Genomic DNA, 27,436 nt, shown 5'->3' with positions numbered 1-27,436 from the left:
TTAGCTGTCGCCATCCGTTTTCCCATTGACTTACATGGCAACAGAAGTCTTTGCGATTGTGACCACAGCTATAGAAAACATGTTGACTCACAGACTCCAGAGGCCATTGGATGAACAACAGTTTTTAAACATCTTTCATCCCTAAGGTTAAATTCACCATTATGATTTACAAATACTTCAGAGCAGCGATCCCCAACCCCTGGGCCATGGACTGGTACCGGTCCGTGAGTCGTTTGGTATCGGGCGGCGAGTGTTGAGGTTCAGGTGTGAAATTTATGGTTTTTAGGGTTTTTATTCCTTTTTATTGTTAATATTTATTGTTTTTATTATTACCTCAGTTTCCGTGTGTTATGGATAATTTTTTATTTTGGTGCCGGTACTGGTTTTATTTTGTTGTATTTATCCGCGACACCTTAAAGGCCGGTCCGTAAAAATAAACCGATCCGTGCTGCAAAAAAGGCTGGGTTTTTTTAAAACATGCTTTTTTCATTGAGACATCGGTGAACTGATCCTAAAAATGTCTTGAGATTAGATCTCTCATAGCGCATGGATATTTTTCTGCGGGTATGAAACTTTTGTCAATGGATTATGAAAAAAAATCAAGTTTGTTGGATGAATGTAGAATAGGGCTCAAATGCAAAATAAGACAAGACAAAGAAAGTGAATTTAACTTTTTGTTTTTTTACAGTACAAATTTATACAAGTATGTCAACCTGTTGTAAATTTAGCAGCACCAAGTCAAATATCTGCTACAAAAGAAAAATTTACATAGCTGAAAATACTACAAAAACCGATCATGCTGGAGAACTGAATCTCTGCTCTCCACACAATATTCTTATCAAAAAGAAGATTAAATAATAAACCCCTTGTTAACCATTTTCACAATGTGAGACGAGAATAATTTTAAATAAAGAACGTGTTTCTTTTGACAAAACTTAACAGAACGTTTTCTTTATGATTGATAAATTCCCACAGAAAACTTGAAGGTAAAAATGGTCCGTTCAAAAATAACACTGGTCATTCCTGCAAAGGATGTCCTCTCTCCATGGCGGCCTGTTTTCTCCATGCTTACCTCCATGGTTTCGGTTTGAGCTGCTGAACAATCCGGACTTCAAACCGCCAAGCCTTCCTCCTCTGTCTCACATTAACGCAGCACGTCCGGCTGATGCGTCAGTAAGATGAGCTGTGATTGACTGCTGTCTTTGAAAGTTTATGACCCGACTGGGATGTAGAGGGAGTGGTTGAGTCAAAGGTGGAAGTTTCAGGCTGCCGGATGACGTCGTCTAGCTCACTGATGAATTGTTTGAGGTCCTCTAGGCAACGTTCACGGATCTCCCCGAGGTTTTCACGGAGAGGAACCTGCAGCTGCTTCTCCAAGTTGGGATCTTTAGCCACCAGCATCTTCACCACCATTCCGAACGTCTCGCAGTCCTGACGATACACCTGGTCGAGTGAAAAAAGATGAAATAAAATAAAATAATACTGAGAGACGAACAAGAGGAAAACTTTACCTTCAAAAACCACTGAGCAGACATTTCCACCCTTTTTCAGTTTAGATTTAGCTATGTTAAGTGTTACCAGGCACAGCTTTGAGAGAAAAGCTCTTAATTGAGGGGATGGGGAGTTGTTTCCTTCCTGCTCTACCTGTCGCCTAGGTGTAAATACTCCAGCGTCACTGTGCCTAAGCTGATCACTCTGGTGCTAACACACCTCATACAGCGCCAAAAGATTAACACTCTTCCTCTCAAGTTTAATAGGGGCACTTGATATGGGACAGGGTAGCCCAAAGACGCAGTAAAAACTGCACTTCAGTGGTAGCTCGGAGGCTTGTAACAGGTGTTAGAGGGACAAAGAGGAGGTGCTGGAATCTAGTTTGGGAGCCGCCACTTCACACTGAGCCTATAATGTCTCAAAACAATGGAGGGAGCTTGTGCTTCCACACAGAGTGGTTTGATTTGCAAAATACCAAAACAGAGATTTGCTTTTAAGTCATGATCCTTTAAATGAGCTGAGTATGAAGGGGAAAATATCATTCCGCTCAACTGAAGATAATATTTATGGGACCATTTCACATTTTGTAAGGGAGGGAAAATATTCAGGAACACAAGGTCAGCTTTTATTTGTTATTTTCTTGAGTTTTTGGACGTACATACATTTGAGACGTAAGATGCATTTTAAAAATCAAACACAAATACCCTTTCTAAATAAACACTTTGTCTATACTTTTGCCAAAATAACTACAACCTCTGACAAACTCGATGTGGCTCTCTAATCTCTACCACACTATTTCATGACGGTCGAAAGCTTAAACTTCGACAGCTACCTACAGCCTTTGATCTTAAGTGGGCCAATTACACGTTTAATCCCTGACATAAGAAAAAGAAGTGCTATCTCAACATCATGACTTGCATGATAAATCTTTTACTTATTTACCCTGGTGTAGTATGAATGACCATAGGGGAGGTCTTTATCAGCAGCCAAATCTTTAAAACCTATGAAAATACATTTAAAAAATAAATTTAAAAGTCTAATACCTTGGCAATTTTGGCTATCTATGGGCCAGATTGGAGTCTTGCTCAGCTGGTTCTGTCCCCTAGGCCCTATCTTTGACACCCCTGGTTAAAAACACAGGGGGAGAGAGCTGATTCAACAGTTTGTTGGGGTAGGTTGAAATGTAACGACCACATAAACTTTGCTAGATGTTATGTGGTGTATGTGACATTAAGTATAACTATAGGAGGGAAGAAAAAAAACAACAACCAAGACAATCCTGTTCAAGTGAAATAATTGTTAGGTTCCTATTTCTTTCCATCTCCTTGGTTTATTTGATTTTGTTGTTTTTCCAGACTCAAAATGATATGTTGGTCTATTTTTTGCCAGTATACTCAAATACTTTTTTACATATATATTTGTATGTAACTCTCTTCCATGCCTAACTACAGATACAGCTGCCTAGTATATCAAGCTTCAACTGTACGTGCCAGTCTCATACAAGGAGACGTCCAGTGACAAGGGTTACGAGTGGACATGTGTGTTTATACATATGCCCACACGCCTGTGTGTGTAAAATTAGGCTAGGGAGGAAGGGGAGAGTTTCATTCACCAGATACCAACGGTGGCTTCTGTGCTGCGGGGCTTTCTAACTCGCTGGCTTATTTATAGATTTTTCACTAGAACAGAAAGTGTGCTTGGAGAAAAGCTCACAAATAGAGCTCGCCTGTCAAACACAGTTATTGTCCTTGTTCTCCAACAGATGGGAACTTTCCAAAGTATGCATTAAACTAGGACACTGTGAGTGCACTATCTATCATTATCAGTAATTTTTAAGAAAGAAAACCGGAGCCAAACCAGTTTGCCTGTTTTTATTTTTGTACTTTTCCACCAAGTTTGATTTCACTATGAGAGTTTTTGCGAACCCTTGCTGACAATGCTTTGAGCACAAATGGGAGGAAAAATGAAACATTTCTATTTTCGCGTAGGAGCCATCCACAGTGAACAGTCAGCAGAAGACAAATAACGGAGGTGTAATACACTACTCAAATAAAAAAAATTAAAGGAGCACTTTTTAATCAGTATAGCATCAAGTCACTTAGACTTCTGGGATATTGATCTGGTCAGTTAAGCAGCAGAGGGGGCTCTTAATCATTGTCAGCTACTTTGGTGTTAATGAAATTAACCAGCAGTGCACTAGAGGGGTAAAAAATGATACAACCACCAAAAGACGAATGGTTTTAAACGTGGAGGGTAAAACCAAGTATGAGGTGAGGGGATACCTGCACTTACAGTGGTTGCAGGTATTACCAACTCCTCCAGGATGACAGGTTTGCTGTGTCTCCCAACACAGACTCAAGAGCGGATATACATAAGACTGTTACAGATAACTTAAAAATGGTAAATGGTCTGTATTTGTATAGCGCTTTACTAGTCCCTAAGGACCCCAAAGCGCTTTACACATTCAGTCATCCACCCATTCACATACTGGTGATGGCAAGCTACATGTAGCCACAGCCACCCTGGGGCGCACTGACAGAGGCGTAAATTTGCATTTACTCAATAAATCTTTTCCTATTGAAGGTGTGCTAGCTGAAAGACGTTAGCTTGTTTGCAGCTTGTTTTAACATTTGCTTGAATAGTAAAACACAGCCTACAGGAGATGCTTGTTACACCTGATCTAAAATGCGGTTTAGTAATGATGTAAACTAGGAAAAAACTAAATTACTTTCACTTAATTTAGATTAGCTTAATTTCACATTGACTACGGGAGCAGTGCCAACTCAAACACACAGATTACCTGTAATAACAAACCAATAACCTGTAATTAGAAAAGAACAGTGGTTAACTTTGATTTTACTTGGCTCTAAAAACTGTTGTGTTTTCAGGCTGACATAATTACTCATTTTTAATTGGACAGCATTGGGAAATCATATTTCCTGCCAACCCCATTCAGATATTTCTAAAGCTTTATACACAAACCTACTGAGGGATTTACAGTACAAATAGCTTATGCAACCTTATCCAGGTCTCTTGTTTACAAAAGCAGCTGATGGGAAATGTTCAATAAATCATTTTACAGGAGATTTGTGGGGAACACTACAAAACAAATTCAAAAACACAGTCTCCTCTGGGCATTTCTATACATTCCTCATGCACAATAAACAATTGAGCAGAAGATGTTACACAACTGATAACCCAAGCAGTCTGTATAGAGAGGAGACCTGCGACAGCCACCATCCCCAGCACGATGAATGTAGTTACGGAGCAATGGCCTTTTTGGTTTTTCATCATCTGATAACAGAGTGGACCTATCAAACGTTCGAAGGAAGGATCCAATCAGTGAGTGGTCTACACCTTCTGTGAATACAGGGAGAGCTGTTTCTAAACAATGTGCTGACAAAGTTCTTCCTGCAATCCATCCCGTTATCCAACCAGGAAGGAAAGGAGCACGTCTCGACTTTGGGTGGGGTTGTTTGAGAAAAAGAGCACCTTGCTCGCTGTTCACCCCTGCAGGACAAATCCTTTTTACAAATCTCGCCCCTGAGCATGCTGGGCTTTAGAAATGAGAGAATCGGAACAAATTTTAAACATTAGAGTTGGCACCTCAGTCCAGCTCTGTCATCTTTGCACGTAAAAAGCCCTCAAGAGGCTGGAAGTGTCTGGCTTTCTGTCAAACACATTTAGATCCCTCAACAAATGAAATAAAACTCCCTTTGTACGGCAATCTGGGCCTACGAGGAACAAAACATAATACCCTTGACTGCCTCTCATGCCTTGTCACTCACTATAACCGGTTAGTCTGTCCTGTGGCCAAAGTCAACTCTGACAACCAGAAAGGGGGTTCAGACTATAAGTCAAGAAGACCAGCTTCACTTAGCCACGCAAACAAAGTTTAGATTATGACCTGGATAGCTTCTGAGGGGCTTCTGGATTCTGTGCATTTGTGGCTGTGTGTACAGAAGAGATGGCTAGACCAGATTGGGTGCAGAAAGCCAAACATCTGGCTGACACTTGTCAAATGGCTTAACACGAGTGCCCACACCAACAAGAATACTGCTGCTAATTTAAAGAGCACATGAGAAAGTGACTTTGTTATTTCAGAGCCAAAAAAAAGAAAGAAAGAACAGCTTAAGAGTGTTTAGCTGTGGGTCAGAGCAAAATGGGGCGTTAAAACTGGTCACCACACAAGACCATCATGTGAAAGCAATTCTCTGTGATGCTTTAAAAATGCAGCCTTTTCTATTTCAGTCTATGATCCTTCTTTTATGTGAGAAGAAAAAAAATCTTGATTCAATTACTCATCTTCTGACCTCAGCTCTGGGATAAACAGTTTAGTCTCTCATGGAAGAGGAGAAGAGCTGCCAAATCGCAAACGACCTACACATACGGACGATCTGAAGATCACAAAAGCCAGAGAAAGGCACAGGGAAAACAAAAAGCTGCAGCTGTCAATAGAAACTGATGGTTATCTAAGAATCGCAAATCCTGAAAGGAAATACTGAAACATCATATCCCTGTGAAAACGCAATACTTTATCCCCTCTTCGTTTTCATTCCAAACTGTTTATTATACATGTATACCTAGATTTGAATCACCACATTAGAAGATAGCAGAGAATTATGAGTAATACTGATGATGGCAGTAAAGTACCTACAGATTGCTGACACGGGTCTTTGTAATCATTCTAAAATAACTTTCCATAATACCTGGAAACATGAAATAATGCTCGCATAGCTCAGACGTTATAAAGTTTGCTGTAAAAAAATGAGAGAAGACACAGACAGGCTATAAAACAGGCGTGAAGCTGCAGCGTCAGCAGTAATGCTGTTACAGCCTATAGGCTTTGTGCTGCAGCTCAATGTGAGGGCGCAGTCTGTGCTCCAGGGCAGAGCTAGCTCAGGTTTAATGGTCTCAGTTAAACCACCAGCAGTGCTCACTGGTGCAGGAATGGCCTTCATTAGGTAACAGAGCAGAGCTGGAACCTCGAGCCTGGGGTGTTTTTAAGCTCTGTTAAGCGGTCGACCTCTCGGTTTATTTTATGCACGGCTCTTTACAGCGAATAAGCCGTTCTTAGCTGCTGCCTTCATTTACGTGTCCCCTGTACCCTGTATATCATTCTAATGTTTCTAAACCCCGGTGCGCAGACCGCTTCATGCGCGAGCATTTGCAGAGATGAGTCAGACGCCGAGGGGGCCATGCTTGAGCCGTGTGCGATATTAAGCAGATATTTTGTATAATGAGCGGTTTATGCAGTCAGTGAGTCAGGATGGAAGATTAAGAGAAGCTACCAGGAAAATGCTGGCAACTATAGACACCGGCCTCCCGTTTTTCAAATAATTAACCGTTTCTCTAAATGTGGCTGCAACAGTGAAGTTTTTTAGGGGGTAGCAGTAGGTACTCAGCATTGTGACTGGAAGACAGCAAAGTTAATTTCCTGCCTGTTACGAACATAATAGGTGGCTGTTTCAGTAGTGCCTATCCAGTAAAGCATGCCACATGTGAGTCAGAGAACCCAAGGCCACCATATGCATGGGAATGTGGTGCCAAGAGTACTGAATGTGGTCTGCATTGCCAAAGTTGACATTTATAGAAAAGTCTGACAAATTCGTAGTTTTTAATGAGAGGGTTTTGGGCATACAGTGATTTTTCCTTCCCAAAAAGAACAACTGAGAACAGAACACCTTCAAATTTGTTTAAACATCCTTGGAATACATTGTGATTACCAATTTAAAATCCTGTATAGGATATAAATCCAAATCTGACTTTTATTCTTTGCTAGAAGCACAAGAAAACTGTAAATAGCCTGCACTTATCCACAGGTTTCTACAAAGTACTTTACAATGTGTTTCACATTCACTCATTAACACACACACACACTATAACTGCTGGTAGAGCTGATATGCAAGGTTCTTGCCCGCCATCAAGAGCAAATTACTTGTCATGACCAAGGAAAATATGCAGGAGTTTGAGAATGAGGCCTGTGATTAGTGGACAACATGCTGTATCACCCCAATCAGAGAACTTGTGGAAAGGCGGGTCAGAAAAACGCAATGATGTGAAAATTTGAAGTATTAGAAAAAAGTACCTTTTCTATTTCCTGGGCTTTGGCTGCGATGGCAAGGGCTCGTCGCTCGTGGAAATTGTCTGTAGATTTTTGGCTCTCTTCCACGACGGGAGCTACCAGTGGCTCTTCTTTTTCTCCTTCTGGAGGGGGGTTTTCCTCCTAAAGGAAAACAACAGGAAGGTGTGAGCTGCAGGGATATTTAAGGAAAACTAAGAAAGCAGCAGAATGGTTATTCCTAACAGTATATACCACTGCCATGAAACATTTATGCCAAGAAATCATAAAACCATTCAATATTTTAAAAAGCATACTACTACTCTACTACAGCAATCAAACAACATTGAATTGTAAAGGATGTACAGTCAATGCTGTGCTACGACATGACCTACTGACTCTAACTTTGAAGGAGACGTGGTTGATGAGGCATACAGTAAAGCTGAAAAGCCAGAGTGGACTCAGTGGAAAAAACAACAACATATACACAGAATTTGCAGTATAGAAATCTATACCTGAGGCACGAAATATAGCTAGAGCCTTTGACAGACTAAAAAGAAAAGTCTAAAATGTTTGTTACAGATCAAAACTTAGCTTAATATTAATGTTGCTTTTCTACCCAAGCAGTAACCCTGCAGTTTAGTAGAACCAATCTATAAAACGGAAAACCATAAAACTCACATTTTAGCTGTGTTAAGACAGAATCTTCAGAGCAAAGAAATCACAGCCAGACAAGCCATGATTAAGCATCTAATGGGCAAATTGGAAACCAAGGCATCCATAAATACTACCGAGAAAGCCACAAGAGAGATCTAAGGGAAGAAATGAGGCCGACTTGGATGGGTGGTCAATTTCTTTTGCTCATTTCCTGATACTATTAAAGTTTGAAGGCCAAGGAGCAGAACTGCCCAACCATGACTAAAGTCCACTCATACATTAAGGGAAACAGGCCATGGCAACTAAGTCATACTTCATCCATAGACGACTAGAAAGAAATTACAGGAGATGGTACATCACAAAGCCGAGTGCGGTCTAAAATAATAATAATAAAAAAAAGCACAGTGCAAAGCATCATCCAATTATTCCTCCTTCCAATACTCTCCCTGAAGCTATGCTTGGGAGAAGTCCCGTGTATATGCTTGGACTTGTATGAAAGATCGCATCTACTGCACCTCAGCAGAAAAATATCCCTTGTCTGAGTCTCTTTATTTCAACTCGCAAAGCATAGCCTAACTTGGAAATCGTGCTCTGCTCTCAAGATAAGGCTCAAAATAGATCTTCTGTTAACTGTAATAAATCAAAACATTATTGTTTCAGCAGAATGGGTAAACTCTGAAAAAGAAGTGGAACTGAATTTTGTTCTTGGCTGTAAAATGGAGAAACAGCACTGGACTTAATATTGTTCTGTGTAATAGTTTGGACATCATCACGCTGATGTAACAGCTTAGTTCTTCAAAATGCTTACAGTTTGAGCAAGCATCACAAAGTTCCTCAGGATCTCGCTCTTTGCAGTCTATTCAGCACGTGACTTTTTAAAAAAAAACTTAGCAAACTTTAGAGGCCAAAATTCAAGAGCTATGACATTTCTGATCACTGCAGCATGCTCATCTGCTGGCTCGTACTCTGATCATCCAGTCATCCTAAGTCTCTCAAAGCTATATTCAGTTGTTTGTTAGGTTAAAGTAGTGGAGTGGCCAACCCAATGACACTGCCATTCCTGAATGCATGCTGCTAGAATTCCTAAAAATATCACAGTGACTGAATGCCACTCTACAGCAGTGCTTTTAGCATTTGTATTACTTTTTCCTGCTTCCTTCAGCAGATCTGTGCCCTTTACTGGTAAACCATTACACTCTATCTAACAGGAATTTGTTGTGTTGAGATGAAACCTGCCGATGACCTCCCTGCCCACCCTGCCTTGAAGCCAGAGCCGGTGGTGCTCTTTAGGTCCCGTCTTTGGTGCCTCCTGTCTGGGATGGCTCCAGAAAGCCTATGTGTTTGTTGAATCCCCACAGCAGGCAGTGACCAGGACCATTAGTGCAAAGCTTTACTGGGGGCACAGCACAGGCCTTTCATCTTGGCCAAGGTTATGGGTTTGTGCCCCGAGAACACACAACAATGCACCACAGGCTAGATCAAACACAGCAGCAGAAGCACCAGTGTGCATGTATGTGTGTGTGGAGGGGTGGGGCGCTGAGTAACTTTCATCACAGCAGTTGATTTGGTGGTGGTAGGTGGTTCTGACAAAAATGATCATTAGAAGGAGAAGAAAGAACTTTGTTTATATGCTGCATCTTGTAATTTCTCGTGTATAAACCCGAGGGTGACTGTCTGGTTATTTGTTACTCAGCTCACGTGACGACATCGCCTCCACTGGGAATTTGTACGAAAAATCGAGCCCTCCTTGCCTGTAATGGTTGGCTTTGCCATCTGAATCAAGTGTGTCCAGCACTTGAAATGGCACTTAAATGTCAAGGTGAATTTATGTCTAAATTCTTCACATGTACAAGCCATAAACGCTTGTCAGCAATAAAGTTTACGTTTGTCATTTTCAAAGCAGTGAAGCTGATAAAAATTAGTTGTTTTTTCCAGATTGAGCAATCACTAAATATTTATCACAGAAAGTAAATGCATCATTTGTGTACATTGTGCACGACCCCTTTTTGATGTGTGAAGGCAGGAAAGCAACAACGTAGAGTCACAGCAGGATGAGATCCGCTGCAATACTGACTCTTAACATTCTGAAACATAACAAAACATAAAAGAAATCATCTTTCTTCCAAACAGCTGAACTCTGTGCGCCCTTTGGTAAAAACTACATACATGTATCTTAAGCTACACATAAAAGGTAGATGAACCCAGAGCTGCTGAGGGGTTAACAGATCACTTCAGATACACTATTGTTGGTGTGAGGAGAGGAACAAAACGGTGAGCAATTTAGTCCACCATACTTGGGGAAAAATAAGTGGACGAATATGAGCTGGATAACTGAAGGTTAACGGTATTAACATTTGCCAAGCTCTTTATTTTGACTTTTTTAGTCCTAATAACTCTTTAAAGCTGTGTTTGTGTGTGTAGAAAACGGGAACATTAGGCTAATAACATACATTAGTCAACTGAATGGTTGTAGCGTGTCTAGACAGTAAAACTGTGGAACTTTTAACTGTGCTGACTGAATAATAAATAGGGCAGTGATAAAAAGCTTCGTGCACTGCACAGGTCCTTGATCGTTTAATTATTTCCTGTTTCATGTTAGGGAAAAGATTATTGTTGTTAAAAGGTTTTCAGAGCAGAGCTTGCTGAGGTGTCAAATATCTGATATGGATATATATCACTTAACCCAATTACTTTATTTTGTGTATATTTAAGGGCCATGACTAAAACTGTGATATTTAAAAAAAAGAAATGTTTCTATTTTACCAATGCATGTGTTTTTTTTCTTAATGATTTCTATTTCACTATAATACTGTGAATTATTCTGGTCACAATAACTGAAGGGAATATCTAATTTTGTATATTCAGATATTTATTTCTATCAAAATACATGTGATTATAAAGGTAGTTACACCTCCACTTGTACTAATTTGTCAATACAATGTGATATTTAGATGGTTTGACTTTGTTGCTGTTGTTTTAAAATAACCACATAACAAAAAAAAAACAAAAAAAAAAAACTTGATTATGGGATCATTTTGACATCTAGATAAACAGTTGCTGGCATACATGCATACAGAGACTCCATTTAGAAGAGGTAATGTCATTACGTTGGTACAAAGTATTTTTAACCCTCACACAATCAGCTATAATAGCAAAACCTTTTTAAGTTGCCAGAGCATGCAAACACACACAAGGTGTTGACCTGAATCTTGATAAATACCGATTCCCTGTGAGCCCGATGCCCCATATTAATTTGTCACAATCACGAGACCCATTCCCTGCGTCATCAAAAGGAAACTGAGGGCCTGCCAAACGCAGTTAGACGTGCTCTTTAAAAGTAAAAGTAAACTATTGTTCGTTATAAACAGTGTAAATACATCCCAGAGTTACACAGGCACTTCTTATGACTCTGTGGTTACGATCTTGTGATAAAGTTGTGACCTGGGCTACTGATTTCTCCTCTACACTTCTGGGTGGCCACAGCCACATGTACTCCGCCTAATCACAACTGATTGTATTTACACTCCTCTGCATAGTTGGAGATGGATGACATCAGCAAAACACAACATTATCAGCAAAACAATCAAGAAATATCCACATTTGACACAAAAAGTTGTTTTTTTTTGTCGACACCTGAGCCCTTTCCCCCGTATCATTACAAATTCTTGTAACTGAAGTCCGCTTACAACAAAGTTAAACAAAGTGGAGGCCCGATGGCTTTTATGCCCTGCATGAGGACCACTTTAAAACCCATTAACATACTTTGATGGGACTCAACACTTATTAGGAGGATGGAATTTAAGGACTTCCAGATGTATCCTGCTGTACAGTGACATAGGCAGACACCATGGTATGCAAACAAAATAAAGCACAGAACATGTGAGACTCCACTGCTGTACTTACAATATTTTTAAAAAAACAACACAATTTAGAAAAACCCTTTAATGTTTTTGATCCTTCATGAAAACCTCAAGAAAAACAGTACCTTGACAGATGTTGCACTCTGTGGTGATCCCTCTCTTGACAGGCCAGGAATTTTGTCTATAGAAATTGAAAAGTAACAAAAAAAAACACAGTAAGACTGAAGTTAGAGTAAAAAAAGATATTTGGAATAACAAAATAAGAAATGAGAAAAAGGTGAAACGACGAGGGAAGCAGAAATTCAACTGAAAGAAGACAAGCAAGTCGGTCTGGAAAGTAAGTATGGGGGTGCTTATGGAGATCGCAGCCTTGTAAATGTGTTGGAAGTCTGGTTCCAGGATCCAGTGAGGTACCTATACTAGAAGGCCTGGAACAATCAAGAAACACAACGGTGCTCTGAATCTCATTGGCTGAATGCACGGCTCCTCTCCAGTCACTGGAGGAGGAGTTTCTTCCTCTACTGACTTTCCTTCTATAAGAAAAACACTACGCTGTCCAAAGCCTTGTAATCAAGTCTACTAACAAACTTCAAGCACCTAGAAATGAAACAAAAAACACTCCGGAGTGGCAGCTTTGGCTTCAGGAATATCCATCAGACATCCTATACCCTCTCCCCTCTACTTGCGCACACGACCTGGTGGCATCTTTATGAGGCCTGACAAAGTGGCAGACAGAACGGAGAGCAAAGCTGGCTGCTGGAGACATTAGAAACCCTCTCTGTCTCTCTCAGGTTACGCAGACTGTGAATAGATTAGGTTTGACAACTGTAACTTTTCAATATATCTGAAACAAATCCTCTGCATGTCATCTCATCTTACTTTTTAATTCATTACCACTGAACAAACAAAGGAATGCATGGCTATACATTTTGAAATATAATCCAGGAGAAGTGGCTAATTTGTCTATTAACTCATCAAACAAGACGTAGTCTATCCAGTCTTAGACGGCTATACTGAACTGTACTTACCGATCATCCTGCTCTGAGAATAAGTCTCTTCATACCCTGTTGGAAGACCAAACCGTAAGGTCACCGGCCAAGTACATCACAATTGGTGGGGTTTTCTTATCTAAAAGCAACCTATGGAGCATACGACTACTCTAATGACTTCCCTAAAAATATTTACTCTTAAAACCCGTTCAAATCATGCATTCAGATGGCAACATTTTGCCATGTTAGCCATGAAAACTGCTAAGCACTCACTTCATGAGTGAAAAAGCGCCAATCAAATGGAAATTTAAAAGAAAAATGACTGGCGTTGAAGATGGCAGTGGACCTCAAAAGAAACAAAACCAACCTCCCCCCAAAAGAAAAACAAACACTGGTGGAAACAGGGGAATTTGAGGGATTAGAGACAAGAATGAATAAAGAACATGCACCGCACACGGAGATACTTTAGCACTTGTGCATTTTACAGTACAGTTATTTAATAATTTTTGGTGGTCTTACAGGAAATCTATTATGTGGACTTGGTTTTCCATAACATTCCAAGTGAGAGGGTGGGACTGAAAAAACAAAGAGCAATCCATGATGCTCTTACATTATTCAGCCACTTTCTAGATAAGCTGTAAAATTCACTGTTCCCACACAGAGTCATCTTATCAAATGTATTTCCAGACAAGATGTATTTGTAGTCATTAAAGTGTAATATGACACTAAATAATATATCTGTGATGAAAATGTGTTCAATCGGAACACCTCTGACATTTTAAATCATTTTTAACATTACTTTATAAAAGTGCAGGAACCATGAAAAGTGCTAATGTACCTCGGGTAGTGGAAATGGCGTTTACCACAATACAGCAGTCTGTACTAAACTCTAATTCAGAAACTACTTTCATGATATAACTTACAAAAGACCTGGGTGAAAAAAAATGTCTGTGTCAAAAAGTTTCCTTTGTAAAATACTTTTTCTTTTGAGAGGCGGGTCGACTCTCAAGTCACTGAAATTTAAAAAGCCTGAAGTCTTCTGTTCCTGCATCCTTCTCAAGGCAGAACACAAAATGACAAGGATGCAAGAAAGGAACAACAACCCAGCTTACTGTCACCCAAGTCTAAGCTTATTTACATAGCTCAATGTACAGACCCAAAGTGTCATGTCCACTCTGTTGAGGAAAGAGTGCCCCCCAGAGGTGCTCAGAAACACCCGTGTGACCCTCTGGACCATCCACACCTGAAAAGCCGGTCAGCCAGGTTAACAGCCATGGACAGACAGTGAATAACAGTAAAATAAGAAATGAAGGATGGAAGAAAAAAAATATATACGGTAATCCATTTCAGAACAATGCACATTTTAGGAGCTGAACTTAAAACATGACCTTGAATCAGGGCCTACAGGCATACACAGATTACCTTATTTACTTTTGTGCTCTGGATAGTTAGTATAAAATTTAGCTTTCCAAATGAACGATGTTTACTCAGAGGCTGTGTCTCCTCTTCCTGAGTTAAGGCAACAAATGGCTTATGAGTAGAACTTGTCAGTGGAAGCAGTGACTACACTTTCCACTCCATTTTAGCAGTGCTGTTACATAATTTGTTCCATCAGCTGGATTGTTAAGACCAGAACTAATTACCTTTATACTTTAGTATTTATTAATGCTGTGCCACTTTATTGAATTTATATTGTATTAATCTGTGTTACCGACTTATTAAGTTAATTCCACATGTTATGGTGATTTGCTTTGGAGTTTTAAACTCTTATCAATATTGTGATGCCAGTAAAAGCACTGCATACTGCATCAGGGGGGGGGAATCTAAGATTTCTACATACTCTTGCCTTGCTGTGAGGGGAAAGGGAGGCTCTTGGCTCTGTCCGGTGAGTATCCTCTGCTGCTGACGCTGGAGCCAGAGCGGCTGTGCGGGGAGCGGGCCACCTCTCGCCGCACGGGAGAACGATCTCTGAGGGGAGGAAACGGGGCTGCCTTTCTCCTGTAGTGGTCTCTGTCCTCCCTGGGGAAAACAGGGGAAATGTGAGCCCTGCCAAAATCTGAAAGGTCCAAACATTGATAGCTTTTTCTTTTTCTTTTTTGTGAATTATCTGAGGTTAAAGTTATTCCTGATTGCAATCTAATAGCAGCAATTTACATCGGCCCAATGACGGGTCCACCTCTCTCACTCATTTATGTACCAACACAGAACAATGCTGCCACCTAGCACTGTAAGGTCATTCTGCTGTGTGCAACAAATTCCTGTTTTATGTTTTATTTATGCTACCCATATCCGTTTGCAGAGTTATTTGTGGAGAGGCTTTTTAAAACCATAATTTCCCTAAAAGACCGCAAAAACTGCCCTTTTGGCTTGAACACTATTGTTCCCTTTAATATTTTAAAAAGTGCATCCCAAACATTTTCATTCAAAGATCACAGTAGCTGTTGTTGCTAATCAAACACTCCCTCTCTGACTGTAACTTCACCTATCTGCAACGAAACAGCTGCACAGTCAGACGATGGTGGCACCTCAGGCAGGATGTAACCACCCATTTAGGTTAGTAAGGTTTGACGCTTCAAAGTGAGTTTTCACCATGAGCATCTTGCTGTTCTGAAACCAGATATGATGAGACGGGGGTGGACCTGACCCAGAAAGTGAGGGACAGTGCACCTTGCTTTAACTTCCTTTTTTTTTATCCTAATGAGGACCATCATTTACAGTATGAGCATTAATTAAGACAATAGAGTCAACAGGAAAGTGGCTGAGGTCACAAAGCAAGAAAAACAAGGGCTGTGTGTGTGTTATATTTAGTGCTTAACAAATTAATTAAACAATCACTCAACATAAGGTTTATGCCACAGCTGCCCTAAAATGTGGTAAGTAACAAAATCATTTTTACGTTCTATAATAGATAATCAACCGCTATGTGCAAGCTCTTTAATCAAAATTATATTTTTAATGCTAAAATATTAAGTCATTAATAGGAATTCACTCTTACCCTCTGTCCAGGTTTAGTATGGCCTGTACTAGTGTGTCTTCCCCACTCTCTGGGAGCGCTCTGGGTGCTGGATAGATGCCTTGGCCTCTAACGCTATGAGGTGGTGGTGCACGGGCACTGAGGGGATTAACAAAAAATAAAAGAGACGCACACACAAGTTAGTGTTTGCAGATAAGCACACAGTGTAGTACATTGTGTTTATTTAGATTTCTTTGGGGAAATTTTGTAGAGTCTACAACACAACCTATGTAAGTGGCCGACGGTGTTGCTGGCATCTATGCTTGTGTGCTGAACATTATGTGATAGTGTGTTGTCTCTGTGTTTTATATGTGGTGTCAACCATGACAAAAACAAATAAAATGGTAGGACTTTTTCCCCCTCCTGGTTCTTCAGTCTTTGTTGTGGTCAGTTTTATTTTTCAGTGGAGCAAACATGTTTGTCCCTCAAGATTTTCCATTTCTTTGAACATTCCTCATCTCCATCCTGCAATCTCTCTTCAGAAATGTACTGACATTTGTGAGTACTTAATTGACGCTATGATTGCTATTACCTATAATGAGGTGATGATTGTTACTCTCTCTGATATATTCAATTAAAAAAAGCTGCAGCAAAACAGTAGCTGGAGATGTATAGGAGAAATCAATGGTATTGAGCAGATCAACCCCAATGTGTACATTTCTAGGGAGGTGCATGTCAGGCTACGGTTCAGAAGGGTGTATGACACAGTTACGGCGTAGCCACAAAGTGAATTTCTCACTGAAGCACAAATCTTCAAAAAGGAATTCACATCTGCTAAGTGACCACATGAGACAGAGCTCTTTCAACAGCCACAAATCCAAGCCTTACTTCAAACAGGTTGACTGGACACATGCTTTCTGGCTAAAGATAAAGGGCAGCATTTTTCTTAGTATCAGTTGTGTAACGAACTATTAAGGAGATATATTGTGTATCTAAAACATGTCAGGAAACAGAATTAACATCCAAATGGTCTAAGGCTACACTAGAAGGAGTATTAAGGGTGGCTTTAGTCCAGGAGATAGAGCAGGTTGGAAGCCTGGTGGTTTGGTCTCTGTCTGCCCCAGTCTGCATGCCAAATATCCTTGGGCAAGATACTAACCCCAAGTTGCTCACTGATGCACTGATCCGAGTATGAATGTGTGTGAATGTTAGATAGAAAACAGTTTACCTCAGACAAAAATGCTTGCATGACTGGGTATGAATGGATGAATGAGACATGTTATAAAAAGCGCTTTGCGTGCTCATCCTGTGCAATACAGGATATTTGCTTTGCAATAACAAAACCCTAAAATGGGAAAAAACATGTTTTGTGCTTTTGTCAAGAATTTTAGACAACTTAAACAACCATGCATCCGACGCAGCTATGAAAACAAAATCACTCTCAACCTTCCCCTCTTCTCTCTCTGCCTGTCTAGATTGGTCTATCCAGTGAGTACACTTTATACCCAAGTACTGTTCATAAATTTTGCTACTGTACAAACAGCGCATTTTCAAAATGCACCCATGTGTGACGACATAATACCTACAGGTCTCTTACCACATCTCAGTGTCAGGGAGGATTAAACTAATTAAAGCTAATCCTTCAACTTTTCACAAAGTGAACAAATTGTAACATAGACATGCAAGTTACCTCCGCTCTTTGTTGTTAAAGTCATAACACTGCAGACTCATCAGTTAGGTAACATGAACTGCATATATATTTTTTATTTTGGCAATAGCAAAGGAGCACAGATATAACTGGCAAACCTTATTGTCGTTTTTAATAATGAAATATGCGCAATGCAAATGCAACATTGAGGGTTTTACTAAACTTTAGCGCACTAATTGTACCCCGATATTAAAATATTCTTAATAATGTTCAAATAGGCTACCTAGTACTATTTAATGTGCTATTATCACACATCAGCATTACACACAGGTAAAATAAATTTTGACTCATATTTGTTAATGTTATTTACAGCTAATTTGTGGTGCCTTTGTCTATTAACAGACAAAAATCACACTGAATTGAACCAGTATTTTGAGAGAATATTGTAAACTTGTCACCTAAATGTCTGCAAACCTAGTGTTTAGCCTAAATATAGACACTGTTTAGCCAACATTGCTAGACCAACAGTTGTGTAAACTAAGAGTCTGGAGAGCTCAGCAGAGACCACAAGAAAAGGAAATGAAGTAAGACAGGCCAATATGGGTCAGAAACAGACCACGACTCGTGATTGCTGGTATGTACACAAACATTACAAACACCCCCCCCCTAAATCCCCCCCCCAAGTCCAACCAGAGAAACTAAACACAAATGACTACCTTATAACATCAAGTGAATAGAACAAGACTGTCCCCTGCTGTCCAAAATGAAAACATTTTAATAAGCAACAGTCTAAATCCACCATCTGGCCGGGGCCTTTCTGTGTGGAATTTGCATGTTCTCCCCGTGTTTGTGTGTGGGAGGAAGCCGGGTACTCTGGCTTCCTTCCACAGTCCAAGAACACATTAGTGGGGCTACGTTAACTGGTGTCTCTAAATTGCCCATAGCTGTGAATGTGAGTGCGAATGGTTGTCTGTCTCTCTCTATGTTAGCACTGTGTCAGACTGGCGACCTGTCCAGAGTGTATCCTGTCTCTCGCCCTATGTTAACTGAGATATTCTCCAGCCCCACTGCGACCCTGATAAGATTAAGCAGAAGATGATGGATGGAATACTGTATGCATACAGAATGTGGCTGATAAGGCTAATATTAAAACAAACAGTTTACCCAAACTCCAAAGGCCGCGCTGTGTGGGAGTCATCCCTGGGTACTCTGTAAGGATAGTCCTCCTACACGACAAAGAAAATGTGAAGAAAAAAATCATTCTTATTCGCCACTTCTATATTATTTGTTATCTCAAATGTAAACACAAACTCTAAAGAGTAATATAGGGGGAAAAAAGCAGAAAAATTAAAGAGCACAATCCCTATAAAGGGAATTTAAAAGTCTAAGAAGAAGAGTTCAATAGATGCCTATAGTACATATACGTTTCAAATTATCTTAAATTATATTGTTAACTACTTTGTCCTTGGAATGGCTCCTTAAACTTACAATATTATGGGAAATATCTAAACTGTAGAGACTTTGAACAAGGTTGATTGCTTTTGATTGAAAATATGTAGTTCACCTATTTGAATACAATATACCAAAAAAAACCTCTTACCCTCCTTGAAGGTGGAATGGCTCTGCGTTCAGCAGGGAAATGAGGGCCATCTCCATGGTAACCCCTCTGATCTTCATGGTAACCCCGGGGTCCGCCTCCATTTGGGTAAAAGCGGGGACCTCCTTCATAATCATAGCCACCACGGCTGTAGTCATCTTCTGGCCTCCCAAAGGGGCCTCGTCGCTCAACCCCTCCAGCTGCCCGTGGGTATGGACCCTATACACACACACACACACATACCTTTTTAAAAAATTATATATGTTTTTTTTTTTTTTTATTCTTGCTCAGATTTTGTGAAAGAAAAGTCTGAGCCAGCGCTTATGGCAACTTGAAAATAAATCTTTAAAAAGATTCCTGGTGTTATTTTATTATTCACTCTCCATCCACAAAAAATAAAAATAATTAAAATTAAAAATCAGCAATTGTCAAGGGATAAATAAATAAAAGTAATAAGGCATAATTTGCATGTGGGAATTATTAAATGGGATGCAGTGATAAAGAGGAGCTCACCGGCCTGTCTGTTAAAAAGCGCTCATCATACACCTCCCGTATACTCCTTTCTCGCCTGTAAGTCACTGAAACGGGCAAAGAGTGAAACATACTGTTATCACTAGCACTGTCTCTGTTCAAGTGTGGTCGGACTAGCTTCTTCGAGCTGCAATATTAATAAAGTATTAAATAGAACTTTTTCTCAGAAGCCATCTGACATGAAATTGAGGGCCAACACAGATGACATTGTTCTATTTAGATGCCTTGAATCTTGTGGTTTCCTAATGTTTCATCTGAAACTGTCTGAAGTGAAGCACCTTTTTAGCCTCACACATGTGCAGGCTTCAACACAAAAGCAGCTTTTGCAAAAAGAACTTGTCTAATACATAAAAGTTTTGAATATTGGTAGAGGTTCTACATATGCACAGATTGCACAGGAGCTGCTGATCCAGTTCTACACTGCGGTCATTGAGTCTGTCCTGTGCTCCTCCATCACAGTCTGGTATGGTGCAGCCACTAAACAGGACAGGACTGTACGGGCAGCAGAAAGGATCATCAGCGCCCCCCTGCCCTCCATCCAGGATCTGTACCTCTCAAGAACCAGGAAACGTGCAGGGAAAATCATCACAGACCCCTCACACCCTGGACACAGACTTTTTGATCTGCTGCCCTCTGGCAGACGGTACAGAAGCCTCCAGATCAGGACCACCCGACATAGGAACAGTTTCTTTACCCTCGCCATCTCCCTTCTAAACAGTTGACCTGTCACACTGCTCCCACTGCCAGACTGCAACTGCACCTTATGTACATTCTGTAGTATTCATTCCACTTCATTTCTGTATTCTATGTATATAAGTTTAGATTGGTTATTTATAGTTGGTTTACACAGCTTTGTGTATGTACTTGTATGCATGTGTAATGTATATATAGACACGTGTGTGTGTGTGTGTGTGTGTGTGTGTTTGTTTATGTGTGTGTGTGTGTGTTTATGTGTGCGTGTGATTTACATTGCAGTGCTTGAGAGCCTCCATCTACCAGAACCAAATTCCTTGTATGTGTCTGCACATATACTTGGCCAATAAACACAATTCTGATATGATTCTGATATGATCTCCCTAAACTAGTATCACATCAGTGTTCTCTAGTATGTTAGTGTTTAGTGTCTATTGTTTGTTAATAACTTACTTTTTTGTTTGTTTTATTTATTTAAAAAATTTTTTTTTTTGCTTTTTGGGCTTCTCGAAACGTAAGATCTTCAAAACAATCTGTAAAGAAAGTTCATATAAAGTGTTAAGACTTCAGAGCAGACATCAGCAGAAAACATCAAAGACAAGACAGGGCACGGTGTGAAATGCAAGTGAGGAGGCTGAGATTACTTTGTGCAGGTTGTATGACCTAACGTGGAGGTGAAAAAGAGAGTGCATGCAGGTTGGAGTGGGTGGAGTTGAATGTCAGGGGTGATTTGTGATAGAAGAACAGCAGCAAGAGTGAAAAGAGATGGTCGTGAGAACCGATGTCATGTGTGGTTTGGAGATGGGGGGCATTGACAAAAAGACAAGAGACTGAGCTGAAGGTGACAGAGTTGAAAGTGTTAGGATCTTCATTGGGAGTAACCAGGATGGACAGGGTTAGAAATGAGTACATCAGAGGGATAGCTCTCAAAGTTAGAGGCAAGGCAGAGATTTTTGGACATGTACAGAGGAAGGATAGTGGATATATTGCACAAAGGATGTGGAAAATGGAGCTGCTAGGTGGGAGTAAAAGAAGAAGACCACAGAGAAGATTCATGAATGTAGTTGAGGAGGACGTGGAGGAAGAATGCTAATGATAAAGTAAGATGAAGGCAGATGATTCACTGTGGAGACCCCCAAAGGGAGCAGCCAAAAGAAGAAGACTGACCTAACGTGACATGTTAAAGTACATTTGATCCGCAGTAACTTAGTCAACATAGCCATCAGCTTGATGGCAACTAAACACTATCATTAACAAATCATCACTACTGTTTGTGATAAATTTACAACTGATTGCGATGTAAACCAGGCTGCTATCACGGCTAACTAGCTAGCTTCAATGCATGCACCAAACACCAGCACGCACGTAGTAAGTTAATATATCGTTAAGGCCACCAACAAAATCCTTTGATATGTACGTCAGATTGCGGCTTCATCTACATAAACTATAGAGGTAAATAATTTAACTGAAAAATAACAAACCGAGCTTACTTTCCTCTGTCGCCCAGTTAGCTTAGCTTCTCCCGGTGGTTACGGTCGTTATTTACGTTGTTCACGTCATCAACGTGCGACGCACAATATACGGCGTTTTTTCCGTTTGCTGAACAACTGCTCCGTGTAAATAAAATTACACACCATATTTTTAACAGCTTTGGCATTATTCTAACGGACGTTGTGGTGTTGGTAAGAACTACTGTGAAGGTAGGCAATTGCTCGAATTAACGTTAAATTGAATAATGCTGTGTTTATAGTGGATGTATTAAGCTGAACTGCTGGTTGTGTGCTTTATGACCATCATGTGTCTTTCAGAGTGTTTTATTTGAGTCCAGTATGAGCGGGGGTTTGGCACCAAGCAAAAGTACCGTCTATGTGTCGAACCTGCCATTCTCTCTCACCAACAATGACCTACACAAGGTAAGTTTGTCCCTGTAACTCTTAAGTGTTTGTCCTGTGCCACCACCACAAACTTGAAATTTAAAAAAATAAGAGCAAATGTTGTAAAGATTTTCAGCTTTCATTCAAGGGATTGGACAATGGGTTGCATTTATATAGCGCTTTTCGGGGGCCCTCAAAGCACTTTACAATTCCACTATTCATTCACTCTCACATTCACACACTGGAGGCAAGCTACAGTTGTAGCCACAGCTGCCCTGGTGCAGACTGACAGAGCGAGACAAAGGCGTCTAGGAACTGCAGCTATTTTATGCTCCTGTTTCTGGGGCTCTGGATCTTCAAGAGTTGTTGAACAGAAGGTTAAGAAGAGAGGTGACCATCAGTGAGCAGCAGTATGGCTTCATGCCAAGAAAAAACCCTAAAAACGCGGCGGATTCTTTGAGAGTATTTTTTTTTTTAGAAGTACAGAGAAGGTCAGAAGGAGTCGCATAGTGGTTTTGAAGAAAGCATGTGATATGAACTGTGATACTGCATGAGGAAGTCACAAGGGGCAGAGTAGGATGAGTGCTTGGTTGCAGGACATGCATAAGGACAGAGAGACAGTGGTGAGGTATGTGGTAGGGATTACATTAGGGCTCGCCAGACAGATGAGGTCAGGCAGGAGTCTCCGTGGGTTATGATATTTGCAGAGGACATTGTGATCTGTAGTGAGAGTAGGGAGCAGATGGAAGAAAACCTGGATGGAACAGGAATGAAAGTCTGTCAGTAAAAGCAAGACAGAATACGTGTGAAGGGAGACAGGGTCTAGCAGTGAAGGTGCAGGATAGAGGTAGTAAATGTGAATGATTTAAATACCCGAGGTCAACCAGAGAAGATTCATCAAAATTGTGAAAAAGATTATGCAGAGCAGGATGCTAGTGATAGGGTGAGATGGAACCAAATAATCCACTGTGGCGACCTCATAAAGGGAGCAGTCAAGAGAACAAGAAGATACATAAACACTTCACTTTATTAATATACGAAATAGTTTTCAAGCAATGACTGCCTGACATTTAAAGTCATGGACATCACCAAAAATTGGGTTTCCTATTTTGTGATGCTTTGCCATGCATTTTCTTTTTGCCTGCTTAGATCACCATGGGAACTAAATTAAACACATGGTCGTGTGTGAGCGTGGTCTAGAGTATGTTATTTTCTGACTTTAGTTTTAAAATGGGCTGTATGTGGTATATTTTTATTAAAACTTTTGATTTTTTTTAGTTTTCTACAAGTATGATATAGAGTCTAAGGAATTTGTTTTATACATTAATGATCTGATATTTTTAATTACCAAGAATATTTCACTTTGATCTGGCCACAAAGAAAAGTGACTTCCACATCCCCATCATTAAGCTGTAGGACAGTGTCAGTTGATCGAGTTTAAAGTTTCAGAGCTCGAACGTGCAGCTTTTACATTAGAAATAAACAGCAGCACTGAGAGTGCACATGGTGGTAGAACCAATATATTAATGTATGAGATTAAGATAAATGATCTTCTGTAGCATTTGCTCTCGACTTATTTGCACACAGCTGATGCCTTTTTCTAGTTTTATTCTTTAAATTTCTTTATAGGAGTTTCTCACTTGTTCCTCAGATAATGTCTATAAATGAAGGATTTGAAATTAACTGAAGATGAGCCACATGATATATCAACTCTCCTTTTATGTGGGCACATAAAAAGCCTGAAGCAGAAAGCCTGACTTAACAGGGAAAGTTAATAACCACAGTTGTGACACCTGTGATCTCTGACTGGGATTTTAGGTTTTGTCAAGAGGCTTAAGCAAAGAAAGCTTGGCTTTCAGTTTAACTTCCTTCGTGGCACACCCCACCTCTCTCTTCGGTCATATGTTCGAGGGTCTTTCTATTTGGGTTTGTTGCCAGCAAAGTACATGCTCAGGTGAGATTAATTGATTGGCTCAGGCAGATCATTCGGCCTTCAAAAATTCCTGGATTGCATGCACATTATATTTTGGGTTACATTTCAGATTTAGTGCAAAGTGCCATCCTCAAATTCGGCATGGGCTTGAGGATGTCACTTTGTCAAGTTTATCTCTGTACTCTTCAGAATTCATCCAGCTCCCTCTATCTTCTGTCACCCATTTCTACTGGAAGCCATGCATACTGCCTCACCCATGTTTTACAGCGTGCTGTGAATTCCGAGCTTTAGTTTGGGAACATCTTCATTAGATTCTCTAGTGAATCCTAGACTTGGATAATCTATCAAAAGTAGTTCAAGATAGGAACAGTGGTGAACCAGTGACGGGGTCATGGGTGGCCAAGGCTCACTGATGGACGTGAAGAGTGAAGCCTGATCTGTGTGGTCTGACCTAACAGATGAGCTGCTGTAGCTCAAACTGCCAAAACAGTTCATGCTGGTTCTGAATTGTGTCAGAATACACAGAGCATCACACGTTGTTGCCTATGGGGCTGCACAGCCCCAGACCAGTCAGGGTGTCCAGGCTGACCTGTTTATCACAGAAAGCGCCAACAATGGCGATGTGAGCATCAGAACTGGACCATGGAGCAATGGAAGAAGATGGTCTGGTCTGTGTTTGTTACCAGGGAAACACCTGGCATCAGGATGCACTATGAAAAGAAGCCAAGCTGACAGAGATTTCTGCTGGGACCTCTTGGGTCTTACCATCCATGTGGATGTTCCTTTGACACCTACCTAAGCATTGTTGCAGATCATATGCACCCTTTCATGGAAATTGTATTCCTTCATAGCTGTGGCCTCTTTCAGCAAGATAATGCGCTCTGCCATAAAGCAAAAATGGTTAAGAAATGCTTTGAGGAGTTGGCCTCCAAATTCCCCAGATCTCAATGTAATCAAGTGTCAAGTGGGACAAACAAATCTGATCCATGGAGACTCCACCTCGCAACTTACAGGACTTAAAGGTTCTGTTGCTAACATCTTGGTGCTAGATACCACAGCACGCCTTCAGGGATCTAGTGGAGTCCATGGCTTGATAGGTCACCATGGCTGTTTTGGCAAAAAAGGAGGACCAGGCAATATTAGGGAGGCAAACATAATGCTATGTCTGATGTGTAGATGTGTTAAACAGGTATTACTTTATCATAGAAATGGTCATATGATTATTGCCCAACGTTGTCATCCAGATGTTTTTATGTTACCTAGCACACCAGTTTTTCTATGCATTCCAAGAACCTCTCACTGAAATAAATCACTGTGTGTCATTTCAGCTATTCAGCAAATATGGCAAAGTTGTAAAGTAAGTATTTTTTTATGTTATTTTATACATTTAAAGCAATGAATGATGCAACACAATGCGATAATTTGGTAGCTTTGAAGCGATGTAACAGTTACTGCCTCAGTCGTTTCCTCACAGGTATTAATAACTATGATGGTTTCTCTCAGGGTCACGGTGGTTAAGGATAAAAACACTCGGCAGAGTAAAGGAGTGGCGTTTGTTCTCTTCCTGGATAGAGAGTCGGCTCATAACTGTGCAAGAGCAGTGAACAACAAACAGGTGAGCCTGTGCAAGGTTATATACTGATTTTTCACTAAGCGTAACCCAGAGGCTTTCTGCCAGCGATGTTTCTGAAATGGATGCGAGCGAGTGAAATATTTTTGCCTCCCAGTTATTTGGCAGAACGGTTAAAGCCAGTATTGCCATAGATAATGGACGAGCAGCAGAATTTATAAGGAGACGGAACTACACAGACAAAAGTAGATGCTACGAATGTGGGGTCAGTAAATATCTACTTTTTTGGGGGGGTCCTGTGTGGCTAACTACATTTCTAACTAAAGTTAGAAATGCAATTGTGATAGTTTTCCTGTATTTTCACAATGGCACATGTCAGGATTCCGGACATTTGAGCTACGCATGTCCCAAAAACATGCTGGGAGAGAGGGAACCTCCGAAGAAGAAAGAAAAGAAAAAGAAGAAAAAGGCTCAACAGCCCGAGCAAACGTATGTAATTTGTGACATATATATTTGTGCAACAGAATATATCACAGTACATCTACATTTTTATTTAATTTATTTTTTTTTTTACTTTTAGCGAAGAAGAAGAAGAAGAAAGTGAGGAAGAAGGAGAAGACCCAGCTTTAGATAGCCTAAGCCAAGCCATAGCTTTTCAGGTAAGGGTGCAGAGACAAGAAATATCTACCTAAAAATATCTAGAGGTTTTGATTCAGAGGATTGCATTATGAGTTGCAAAGTTACATTATAGAAAGTCTGACTCAAAATAAATGAAAAACTGTCAGCACTGACATATTTGTTGTCTATTTGTTGCCCTCCAGCAAGCCTGTATTGAAGAAGAACAGAAAAAACAGAAGAGGCTGGCAGAGGATAATGCTCACGCTTCAACGTCGTCAGACTCCAAGAAGCCACGGATCAAAAAGAGCGCATACTTCAGTGATGAGGAGGAGCTCAGTGACTAATGGATGTATAGACTTGAATGTTTTATTTGGATAAATATGGACATTTTTTGAGCTGTTTTTTTTTTTTTTTTTTTTGTGCAGGTGTAAAATATGTTTCAAACTTTATCAAATGTTGATAAAGTTTGAATTTTTTGTGTGTCAATTCTATGTTTTAAGTGCAAAATCAGATTTAAAAAAAAAAAAAAGCCAAACAGTTTGGGTACTGCTTTGGCTGGTTGTAGATAAAATCTGATCTTTTTATATGCTGCCAGTTTTCTATTAAATGTCAAAGGTGATTATGAATATTTTATTTCAGCACAATATTCACACATTTTAAAAAAAACATATATACGTATATGTATATACATACAGAGTATCTCACAAAAGTGAGTACACCCCTAGGTGAAAATGTCCAAATTGTGCCCAAAGTGTCAATATTTTCAGTGGCCACCATTATCTTCCAACACTGCCTTAACTCTGTGGGGCATGGAGTTCATTACATCATGGAGCTGGTGGATGTTAGAGACCTTGCGCTCCTCCACCTTCCATTTGAGGATGACCCACAGATGCCAGGCCAGTCAAATACCTTTACCCTCAGTTTATTTAGCAAGGCACTGGTCTTTTTGGAGGTGTGTTTG

The 27,436-nt window shown here is 40.2% G+C and overlaps 2 protein-coding genes across 10 annotated transcripts; one reads left to right on the top strand and one right to left on the bottom strand.

Annotated features, from left to right (window-relative positions):
* Positions 1-369: 369 nt before the first annotated feature.
* pphln1 (periphilin 1) lies at positions 370-22,080 on the bottom strand. 9 transcript variants are annotated; one of them, XM_040035171.1, is made up of 12 exons: positions 21,971-22,065; positions 20,934-21,013; positions 19,770-19,834; positions 19,260-19,475; positions 18,824-18,885; positions 16,054-16,170; positions 14,899-15,077; positions 14,215-14,301; positions 13,098-13,133; positions 12,195-12,250; positions 7,580-7,717; positions 370-1,443 (listed from the first exon to the last, which is right to left on the bottom strand). In XM_040035171.1, coding segments are annotated over exons 2-12 (1,230 nt in total). In that variant the 5' UTR covers positions 20,935-21,013; positions 21,971-22,065; the 3' UTR covers positions 370-1,170. The 9 variants fall into 9 exon arrangements, with proteins under 9 accessions (XP_039891105.1, XP_039891104.1, XP_039891102.1 ...); XM_040035170.1 differs by lacking the exon at positions 20,934-21,013 and having other exon boundaries at positions 21,971-22,080; XM_040035168.1 differs by lacking the exons at positions 20,934-21,013; positions 21,971-22,065 and having other exon boundaries at positions 19,770-20,282.
* Positions 22,072-27,094, top strand: zcrb1 (zinc finger CCHC-type and RNA binding motif 1). Its single transcript, XM_040035179.1, has 8 exons — positions 22,072-22,180; positions 22,289-22,393; positions 25,616-25,644; positions 25,791-25,902; positions 26,015-26,122; positions 26,237-26,346; positions 26,438-26,516; positions 26,679-27,094. The coding sequence occupies exons 2-8, from the start codon at positions 22,310-22,312 to the stop codon at positions 26,817-26,819; spliced, it is 663 nt and encodes a 220-aa protein (XP_039891113.1). The 5' UTR covers positions 22,072-22,180; positions 22,289-22,309; the 3' UTR covers positions 26,820-27,094.
* Positions 27,095-27,436: the final 342 nt, after the last annotated feature.

This window comes from Simochromis diagramma, unplaced genomic scaffold (genome assembly GCF_900408965.1).
Source record: "Simochromis diagramma unplaced genomic scaffold, fSimDia1.1 OVJJ01000816.1, whole genome shotgun sequence".
Lineage (NCBI taxonomy): Eukaryota > Metazoa > Chordata > Actinopteri > Cichliformes > Cichlidae > Simochromis > Simochromis diagramma.
The sequence above is the reverse complement of the archived record's forward strand: the minus strand, read 5'-3'. Positions and strand labels throughout refer to the sequence as shown.